The following is a 10624-nucleotide window of genomic DNA, read 5'->3' as shown; positions in this document are numbered from 1 at the left end:
TACCTGTTTATTTGTGTTCTGCTGATATTTTCTCACTTTCTACCTGTTGCTAAGAATAAACCACACAAAACTAAAAAGGTTTACTTACATTCAATGAAGGCAGCTACTATTTCAAGGTAATTTTTTTTCCTTAGTTTCTAAAATGGAATTTAGACAGGCATGTCTCCCCTTAAAACTCAAGGGGAGTTTCAACAAATACTGTGAATTGATCCCAGCATGAGAAAACAGAATCTTTGTAGTGTGTTCTCTCTTTCTACCCAATTTACCATTCTCTTTTTTCCACTGAAGCTTCAACCTTTCCTGAGGAATATCTTGTTTAACAACAGTGCTGGTGACACTGTCTTTTTTAATGAGAAACGTGAGCTAGAAGGTGGATTTGATATTATCAACTGGGTGACTTTCCCAAATAAGTCCTTCTTAAGAGTGAAAGTTGGGAAGATGGATCCCCAAGCACCACTGGGCAGTGATTTCTCCATTGATGAGAAGATCATTACATGGCACCAGAGTTTTAACCAGGTAGGACCCAATTGCAGCTTCTGAGGTCTATAGGTCGACATTCACCAGATTTGTTTCATCATCATGTACACCGTGCTGAATGAGTTCCTTTTAGCTGCATTGATTCTTTGTATGGTTAGGGATGGGTTGTTTACATGTCACTGTAGTGATGTTGGTTTCCAGGGCTTAAAACCCTGCAGCTCTTCCATCATTTACTGGTTGAAATGCCTAGACTATCTAGTTCAACCAAGATGTGTTGACCAGTGAAAGGTAGTTGGTGTAGTGTGTTTGGCAGCAAAGGGTTAGAGCCATTGCAATCATTCTGCGGAAGAACTTTTTAAGCTGAACATGCACAAATACTGGTGATTGAAACAACCATTGTAAAGTTGGTGGTGGTATTTGATTAAAACAAAAAACCTCTGGGTGCCTTACTTCAATTCAGAACCATGTTGATGAAAAGGCAAGGAACAAACACAAATAGAATATAATACATGCAATGACTTCTGTTTTATGGGCAGGTGGTGCCCCTTGCCTTGTGTAATGACCACTGCCATCCAGGTTACAGCAGACAAAGGAAAGAGGGGGAACCATTTTGCTGCTATGATTGCACTCCATGTCCAGAAGGGAAGATTTCAAACCAGACAGGTAGGGGACTGTATGCTATAGTATATCAACTATATTGAGAACATGTTTTTTGTTAGCTATTTGTGAACAAATAGACGCCTTACAAAAGATTTGAAGATAAACCTTTACTTGTCCGGTTGTCAACCATTGAACAACAAGTATTATTCATATATATATATATATATATATATGCTTTCGTAGATTTTCACGGGTACAGGAATGCAGGTTTTGGTGTCCTCGGGTGTCTTCCCGTGTAAAAGTTGGGGTGTCTAGGCGACGTTTCGACGAGGTCTCACTCGTCATCTTCAGGCTGGTGCTTTCGGCTTCTTGTTACTGGAACAGAGCAGGATCTCAGTGTTTGAGTTCCTATAAATACTGTTGAGGAGGTGTGGCCTCCAATGTTCTGGGCAGAGAGGAAGTTCCCAGGCTAGTGTGCCTTTTCTTCTTTTGTTCCTTAATTACTTGAGGGATATCTTGAGTGATTTCTTGAGTTGTATCCTGAGTACCACTTAGGTGGGCCATTAGGTGTGGATTAGTTGCTAAAGCCTTTGTGTCTTGACCTCTTGAACTTTGTGAAGAGTTTTTCTGAGAAGATGGCTGTACTGCAATTAGTTGTGCTCTGGCTTGGCTTCGTGTATAGGGGCGAGCTGTGGTTTTGTGGCCTGTGCCAGCCAGATCTGTGTAGGGATTGCAGGGGGGTGCAGCATCCGGAGGTGCCACCATGGTTTGGCTACTGGATGGTGTCTGTAATTTATCTGTGGAGAGGGTCTGGGTTTGGGTCACACGGGAAGGAAAAACTGGATAGCTTCCTCACACATCTCAACAGCCTACACCCCAAAATACAATTCACTATGGAAATAGAAGCCAACAACCAACTTCCCTTCCTTGACGTCCTAATCTACAAAAAACCTGATGGCTCCCTAGGACACACTATCTACCGGAAAAAAACACACACCAACCGCTACTTACATGCACAATCACACCACCACCCTGCACAAATAAACTCCGTAGCCAAGACTCTCATCTCCAGAACCAAACGCCTGGCTGACAAAGACCACTTGACAACTGAGTTACAGAATCTCTCAAATGTGTTAATTGCCAATGGATACCAGCAAAACAGGGTTATGAAGCTAATCCAAAAAGAAACACCCCCCAAAAACCAAGACACAGAAGAAAACAATGGCATGGCCCTCCTTCCTTATATCAAGGGCACTACAGATAAAATTAGCAAAATCCTCCATAAACACAATATCAAAACAGCCTTTTGCACCAACCAAAAAATAGCCAATATCCTCAGAAACCCCAAGGATAAAATCCAGTTGGAAAACCAAGGGGTCTATGAAATACCCTGCAAAGTCTGCCCAGCCACGTACATTGGACAAACAAACAGACGAATAAATGCACGTATCGCAGAACACAAGAATGCCGTCAAAAAAGAAGAAAAAACTTCCTCTCTTTTCCAACACATGAAAGAAACAGGACACGAAATTAATTTTGCAGATTCCAAATTGCTCTTTAACATGGAACATCACCACAAGAGAATAATCATGGAAGCCATCGAGATAGAGAAACACCCTCACAACATGAACAAGCGTGACGACACATCCCGCTTGCCAGACATCTGGAAATTAGCCCTCCCCACAAAAACTGACACCAGATCCAGAGGCACACAGAACGCCATCACCAATCAACCACACCAGACCCAAACCCAGACCCTCTCCACAGATAAATTACAGACACCATCCAGTAGCCAAACCATGGTGGCACCTCCGGATGCTGCACCCCCCTGCAATCCCTACACAGATCTGGCTGGCACAGGCCACAAAACCACAGCTCGCCCCTATACACGAAGCCAAGCCAGAGCACAACTAATTGCAGTACAGCCATCTTCTCAGAAAAACTCTTCACAAAGTTCAAGAGGTCAAGACACAAAGGCTTTAGCAACTAATCCACACCTAATGGCCCACCTAAGTGGTACTCAGGATACAACTCAAGAAATCACTCAAGATATCCCTCAAGTAATTAAGGAACAAAAGAAGAAAAGGCACACTAGCCTGGGAACTTCCTCTCTGCCCAGAACATTGGAGGCCACACCTCCTCAACAGTATTTATAGGAACTCAATCACTGAGATCCTGCTCTGTTCCAGTAACAAGAAGCCGAAAGCACCAGCCTGAAGATGACGAGTGAGACCTCGTCGAAACGTCGCCTAGACACCCCAACTTTTACACGGGAAGACACCCGAGGACACCAAAACCTGCATATATATATATATATATATATATATATATATATATATATATTCTTTCTCTCTCCCCCCCCCCTCTGTGTGTGTTTCTCTCTCTCTCTCTCTCTCTCTCTCTCTCTCTCTCTCTCTATATATATATATATATATATATATATATATGGATGCAATGTGCTTCTGTCCCTTGAGCCCAAGAGAGGGTTTAGTCCTTTTTTGTTTTCAAAGCTCTTTCATGGCAGAGCATAATTTTAAAATCCATATCTTGCCCATCCTCAAAAACTCCTCCAGACAGTGTTTGCTTGAAGTCACCAAACTCCCACGTTTTCAATCAAAAATGCAACTAACAGAAGAACCAACTACCAACTGCCTCCTTCTTCCCCCAATACCATTTATTCTTTGTGAAATATATTTACTGTTCTTAAACCGAGGTACCACTGTAAAAGTGTTTTATCATAAGCAATATTATAAATTGCTAACCACCATATCTTCTGCTTACCTCCACACCTGAAAACTTCATGGATTGCTTGGAGAGCAACTTACTTATCACCAAAATTATAGAAATGTCAATTCAAGAGTATTTTTTTGACCATATTCCTGGGTGTATTAACTGAATTATATTAGCACCTTCAGTCTTCCGTTGACATTAAGCTTCCTTTCAGGGATAGGAAATGCTCTGAATATTGGTAAATGAAACTTCCTATTTTACAACCATTTCTACTGGTAAGCTGTGAAACATTAATGTTTAATTATTATTTCTCCATTCAGATAGCTTGAAAAGTTCTTATTGCTAGAATGGGGACTGTTTTTTCTCTAAACACACCTTTCAATTCTATGCATGTGTAAACACAAACCAACATTTATGGAGCTTATAATTTAGATTTAATTCTCATTTAATTATCCACTGAAAATAATCTTCCAAAAATAGTTTACCTTAAAAACAAAACATGTTAACACTCTAAAAATTTCCTGAAAAAGATAATGTTTTGTATCATGTATACTGTAAATTACATTGCATCATAGTGATTTCTTTATACTTCAAGATATGGATGATTGCTTCCAGTGCCAAGAAGATCAGTATCCTAACCAAGAGCGAAAACAGTGCATCAGCAAGAAAGAAAACTTCTTATCTTATGAAGCACCTTTAGGCATCAGTTTGGCTCTTTCGGCTCTGGCTTTTTCTGCAACTACAGCCTTGGTGTTTGGAATCTTCATCAAACATCAAAACACTCCCATTGTCAAAGCCAACAACCGGAATCTCACCTACACCCTGCTCATCTCCCTCCTGCTCTGCTTCCTCTGCTCCTTGCTATTCATTGGGCGCCCCCAGTTACTGACCTGCAATCTACGACAAACTGCCTTTGGTATCATCTTCTCAGTGGCTGTTTCTTCTGTTTTGGCTAAAACCCTCACGGTGGTTCTGGCTTTCATGGCCACCAAACCAGGATCCAAGATGAAGAAATGGGTGGGGACAAGATTTTCCACCTCTATTATTCTCTTTTGCTCATTTATCCAAGCAAGTATTTGTATGCTATGGCTGGGTACTGACCATCCATTCCCAGATCTGGACATGCACTCTCTGCCTGAAGAAGTCATAGTGGAATGCAATGAAGGATCAGCCAACATGTTCTACTCTGTTCTTGGTTACATGGGATTGCTGGCTCTTGTCAGCTTCGTTGTGGCTTTCTTTGCTCGGAAGCTGCCGGACACTTTTAATGAAGCCAAATTTATCACTTTCAGCATGTTGGTGTTTTGCAGTGTGTGGCTTTCTTTTGTTCCATCCTACTTAAGCACCAAAGGGAAGTACATAGTGGCCGTGGAGATCTTCTCCATCTTGGCCTCCGGTGCTGGAATCTTGGGTTGTATCTTCTCCCCAAAATGTTATATCATTGTCTTCAAGCCTGAACTCAACTCAAAAGAGCAGCTAAAAAAGAGAAATAAGTAACAATCTAACTATTAAAATCATTATAGTGGATAACGTTTTAAATGTTTTAAGGTTTGTGTGTTTGGGAAGGGTTCAGCTTTCACGTTCTCTTGATATAGATGTTGCTTACTGTCAGAACTGCAATCGTCAAAATGTGGAAAACCTTACAGTAATTGCAACCTGCTCCAGTATAAAAATATGTGTTGTTTAGTACTAGTTGAAAGATTTGCTCATAAAAAAATGTTTCAACTGTTTCTCCTAAGGCTTGGTTTCCAGACCCTTGATCATCTTGATTGCTCTACTCTGCACAAGCTCCACCTTGTCAACATCTGTCAGGGGCTCAGGAGCAGAGGCACAGGGGAGAGAGGAGATGGAGAGCGAAGGGGAAGAATCTGAGGGCAGCGTAGGGGAGTATGAAAGTGGCCCGAGAGATTCCATGAGTCTCTCCAGCGAATCAGAAGATTCCCAGAGGGGGGCCCCGATGGCCAGGGCAAGGGGGGTCCCAGGGGGGACACACCAGAAGCAAGGGGCCAGCGGGGACTCCCAAAGCCAGCGGGGACTCCGGCTGGGCGCACGCGCCAAGTTCGAATGTACAGGCGCGCGGCACAGCAGGAAACCCAGATTGGGAACCAGGTCCTAAAGCCCGCCGGAGGGAGGGGGAGGACTCAGGAGACTCAGCGTCAGAAGAGTCTAGGAGAGGCGAGACCCCAGCGGACAGGCGGGCCCAGAGGAGAAGAGAGCAACGGAAGAGGTGGAGCAAGGCTAGAGTCTTAAACTGGTGTCTGGGGGGGAGGAGATTCAGACGGAGCTTCGGCGGTCTAGAGTTTGAGACGTAGAGCTGCGCGCCGCGGCTGTGAAAGCGGAACTGAGCTTCAATAAAGACTGTTTTATATAACAACGAACTGGCGTTGGTCCTTTGTGAGCTGGGACCTAGGGCAGCTCTGACAACATCCTTCTTCCATTGTGATGTCCAAAATTGGATACAGTATTCCAAGGCAGAATAGAGTGGTACTATTACTTCCCTTGATCCGGACCCTATACATTTGTTGATGCAGCCTAGAATAGAATTAGGTCTTTGCTGCTGCATCATACTGTTGACTCATGTTAAATTTGTTGTCCACCAAGACCCCTAGATCTTTTCCCCATGTACTGCTAGTAAGCCAAGTTTCCTCCATCTTATATTTGGGAATCTGGTTCTTATTATGTTATTCCTTATTGAAATTCATTTTGTAACTTGAGCCCAGTTCTCCAATGTGTTATGGTTATTTTGAGTTCTGATTCTGTCCTGTGAAAGCAACTGTCAAGCTTTGCAATGCTTGTGTTGGTAGTGCTGTTCTCTCATAAGGTGTGCAAATTCCATAATTTTAAATGTATTGCAAATGATCCTGTTTATGTCCTACATACATGGCACCAGCCAGGTGAAATCTTTCTTGGTTGGATTGTTTCTTTTATTATCCTTTTCTGATGTTGACCTCAAGAGACCCCACATCTCAGGAGCATATTAATGTTCCACTGTAAGCCACTATTTCTCCCTCCTCTCCGAAATGTGCTTTGATTATATTCCACAAGTAATTCCAATTTTATCCCTGTCAAAGGGTGTGTTTACTTTGAGAGGGCCCTGCCCCGTGATTGAAAAGGACTTTGTCCACCATCTCAAGTGTCTTGCCCCCGTGCTGCCTTGCCCCTGTGATCAGGGTGCCTGGGCAGTGTGATGTCAGCAGGCCATGCACACATCCTGTGGGGTGTTCTGATGTCACTTGCACACACTGGGGTGTGTGTTGACATGTCATGCAGACGCCCCATGGTTTACGCACAGATCACAGCATGCTGGCATTATGTGGCCCGTGTGCCATCAATTGCGGTGGCAAAGTGGGGAGGTGCAAGCATGCCCTTTGGCCTGCGCCACAATGGCTGCCATGAAATGTTGAGGGAGCCCTGCCCCTTCCTTGAAAATTTTCAGGGGAAGCCCCCACCCCCCACTTAGCACCCCTGTCACTGGGTCATAGTTTATGGGTCATAGCTTCTGGGTAAAAAAATGTTCTTTTAAAGAGGTGATGTGCCATTGCCTCTTTACTCTGAGGTGCTTTGGGACTGCCCACACTCCCCTGTCCCACATTTTCATTTTATTTAAGCTATGCAGCTCTGAGCTGGCTTTTCCTTGGGTTTTTTAATAAACATCCCCTTTATACCTGTTGCCACCACAGATCACTTTGATCTGTCAACTTAATCCCTCATGTGGGCGAGAAAGAGGCCTTGTCCTGAACCCAGGCATCCTGTCAGGTAAGCCGTGATACTGCACACAGCGAGTGTCAGGGTCTGGCAGGATGAGGAAGAGTGGTGGCAGCTAGTGGTCCAGGAGGCATCTGAGAGTGAAAGGCATTTGGAACCAGGTTCAGACTGGTGGGACAGGGAGGAATCACCAGCAGAGAGTGAGGGTGAAGGGGAGCAGCTTGAGGTAATCACAGATGCTGATAGAGAAGGAGCGAGGACTGTGTCTCCTGCTCTGCAGTACAGTCCTGATTCAGCTCCTTCCCCTGCTCCACTCCCAGAGAGGGATAAGAAGGGATGAGAAAAGGCTAGAACAATTAAGAAGGCTGAGTCACAGTGAAAAAAATGTAAGGACAGAGGGATAAATGAGTGGGAGAGAGGACAGAACTTTAGCTTCTGCAACTGACGTGCTTATCTGATGGATGTACTGTGTGCCAACTCCTTGGTTACTTGAGCTATAAAGTTGATTTCTGCAATCACAGTGCCTGGTTCTGTTAGAGAATTAGACAGCAGGCAGAGGGGCTTTTCTGGCAGCCTGACAGCGAGCAACAAAGTACTCAATGCTAATGGACGTCATGCTTGCAAAACTGAAAAGCAACCACCTGTTAACACTGGCCAAGTTCTCAGTGAACTATTTCTTCCTTCCTTTGTTAGTCAAGATGCTGGACCTGACCACTTTTTCATGCAAGGCATTTTCTATACAGTGGAACATTCCCTTCTCTGGAGCATAATGGAACACCAGCCTTTCCATTTTCTCCCATGGCCTGGCTAATCCACTATTATTTTCATTTAGATCTTCCTGAAACCAGGTGCTCTACCCAATCTGCAATGCAACAGATAATATCTTCTCAAGGGGGCAAAACATATTTTGTTCAATGCTTCTGCTGCACATGGTGCCACAGACCTAGCAACTCCACTGGGAATGTGTACCATGTTATTATCTTAACACACAACAGTTCATTCTTTCTCTAGCAATATCTGTAAGGTATTTTAAAGCCCATATGCCACAGAGAAACAGCAGAATGCTCATAAAAAAGCACCCTAGTGCCAATGACAGCTATTCTACCATTTATACACAGAGACTAGACCTGTTATGCTGATATTGGGTGAAGATAAGCATTTTAAACAGGTGATTTATGGTTAAGAGGAGAAATTCAATAATGCTAAGTTTACCCTTCTGGGTCCTACTCATGGTGTTCCCTCTATTTTTGGAACGTTCTGCTTTGCATTGTGTGATTGACCTCCTCCACGTCCAACACCAGTATTATCAGCCAGGGCACGTTGTTATTGGTGGCATCACTTCACAATTCCTTGAACCTGTCTTCACTTCAGTAGAGTTCGAGGAGAAGCCAGAGGAAACAACTGATGATGAATATGTGTAAGGACATGATTTTTATTCTTTTGGGGGGAAAGCTCCTGGTTATGTAGGTAAATAATAAAAAATAGATAATAAACATGATAGTATGATCAACAAGTAGTCTCCTCAGTGTTGGCAGGTCGCTAGTAGGATTTGTAGTAGAGAGGACAGGCAGACCATCAGTAGATTGAGCTAGAGTCAATGACATGGGACCATCGCCTGGACTGTCCATAAGTAGGAATAGATGAGAACGTTAGCTCAATTTACATTAAAAGGGACACCTAACTAATTCAGATTTCCTGAAATGTTTTTTAAACCAAAACACTGACATCCTTTGAAATTCATATTTCATCTGCAGCCATATTTTCCCCTTCTGAACTTTTTTCATACTCTACCCTTCAGCAGTTGTGCCATACATTTCATTCTGCTCTCCACAGAGAGGTCATAAAAACCAGCAAATGTAAGAAATGCCTTGCTGGGTCTGGCCAAAGGCCTATATAGCCCTACACTCACAGTAGTCAACGGGTGGCCATGAGAAACCCACAAGCAAGTCCTGAGCATTAAAGCAGTCTTCTCAGCTCCTATTCCCAGAAACTGGGATTCAAAGGCATGGTGCCTCCAATGCCGGGGAGAGAACCTAGCCACTGTGCTTAATAGCTATATACCTCATTAGAAATGTCAAATCTTCATACAAAGTTATATAAGTTGGTAGTCATCGCTAACACTTATGGGAATAAATTTCATAGTTTACCTAAGTGTTTGCTTTCTTTTGTCTCCCTTGAATCTTTCAAAATTCAATTTCATCGCATGTCCTCAGATTATAATCTTATGGGATAATGTGTGTGTTTGTGTCTTTATCCACTTTCAAAACATGAGGTCTGTCCACCAGAAGCAGGAAGACCCACCACATGCATAATCCCTCTATTGTTTCAGCGTACTGCCAAAGAACTACCAGCATGTCCTTTCCTTAGTCTTTGCTGTGAATGAGGTCAACGAGAACCCCAACATTTTATCCAACATCACTTTGGGGTTCCAGATCTATGACAGCTACAGTGATGCAAAGATGACTTATCAGAATACTTTGAACCTCATCTCTCATCATAGGAAAACCATCCCCAACTACAAGTGTGGTGTTGAGAAGAACCTGGTAGCTGTCATTGGGGGCCTTGACTCTGAAACTTCAAGCCACATGGCCTCCATCTTGGAGCTTTATAAGATTCTACAGGTAGGAAGAGTGTGGCTGGAATGAAGACTCCACAACTGTTGTGTATGATTTAGCCTCAGTGTATATTCCCAGGGCATTGGGATGGGTAGAAGGAAAGGAGACTTCTTTTTGGAAGGCTAAAACAAATAAGTCTTATGTATTTTTATTTTTTCAAATAACATAGTTATCTGTAGAAAATAATGTCAGGAATTGTCAGCTGATTATGCCAAACTCTGCCTCTGCCTCACTAGCATACGTCTGATGGGCCTCGGTAGTTTTCAGCCCTGTAAAAGGTCCCTGTGGGTAGAAAAAATGGGAAGGTTTCAGAACCCATGCTTTAGAAGATTCTCCAAATTTTGCTCTGAAGTATCACATGGAAATCAGCTCTTTTCCCTCCAAGCACCATGTTTGGTGTGGTGTAATCTGAAGGAAAGGTGTAGGGTGAAGAGTTTGGTTGGTGCGATGAAAACTCACCAGTGTATCCAAACCAGCACTCACCCTAATGCAATTTG

The 10624-nt window shown here is 43.3% G+C and overlaps 1 protein-coding gene across 1 annotated transcript; it reads left to right on the top strand.

The window, feature by feature from the left end:
• The first annotated feature begins 438 nt into the window (after nucleotides 1–438).
• LOC114583670 (vomeronasal type-2 receptor 26-like) lies at nucleotides 439–5347 on the top strand. Its single transcript, XM_028704990.2, has 3 exons — nucleotides 439–516; nucleotides 1014–1140; nucleotides 4403–5347. Exons 1-3 carry the CDS (start codon nucleotides 439–441, stop codon nucleotides 5302–5304), a joined length of 1107 nt encoding a protein of 368 aa, XP_028560823.2. The 3' UTR covers nucleotides 5305–5347.
• The last annotated feature ends 5277 nt before the right edge of the window (nucleotides 5348–10624 follow it).

This window comes from Podarcis muralis, chromosome 13, assembly GCF_964188315.1.
Source record: "Podarcis muralis chromosome 13, rPodMur119.hap1.1, whole genome shotgun sequence".
Classification (NCBI taxonomy): Eukaryota; Metazoa; Chordata; class Lepidosauria; order Squamata; family Lacertidae; genus Podarcis; species Podarcis muralis.
Note: the sequence above shows the minus strand (reverse complement) of the source record. Positions and strands in the feature narration are given on the sequence as shown.

Excerpts from the sequence above, each read along its gene's own strand:
- LOC114583670 (XM_028704990.2), top strand. The coding sequence starts at position 439 with ATGGATCCCCAAGCACCACTGGGCAGTGATTTCTCCATTGATGAGAAG. Across the intron at positions 517-1,013 it reads GGCACCAGAGTTTTAACCAG|GTGGTGCCCCTTGCCTTGTG; the intron begins GTAGGACCCAAT and ends TTTTATGGGCAG. Across the intron at positions 1,141-4,402 it reads GAAGATTTCAAACCAGACAG|ATATGGATGATTGCTTCCAG; the intron begins GTAGGGGACTGT and ends TTATACTTCAAG.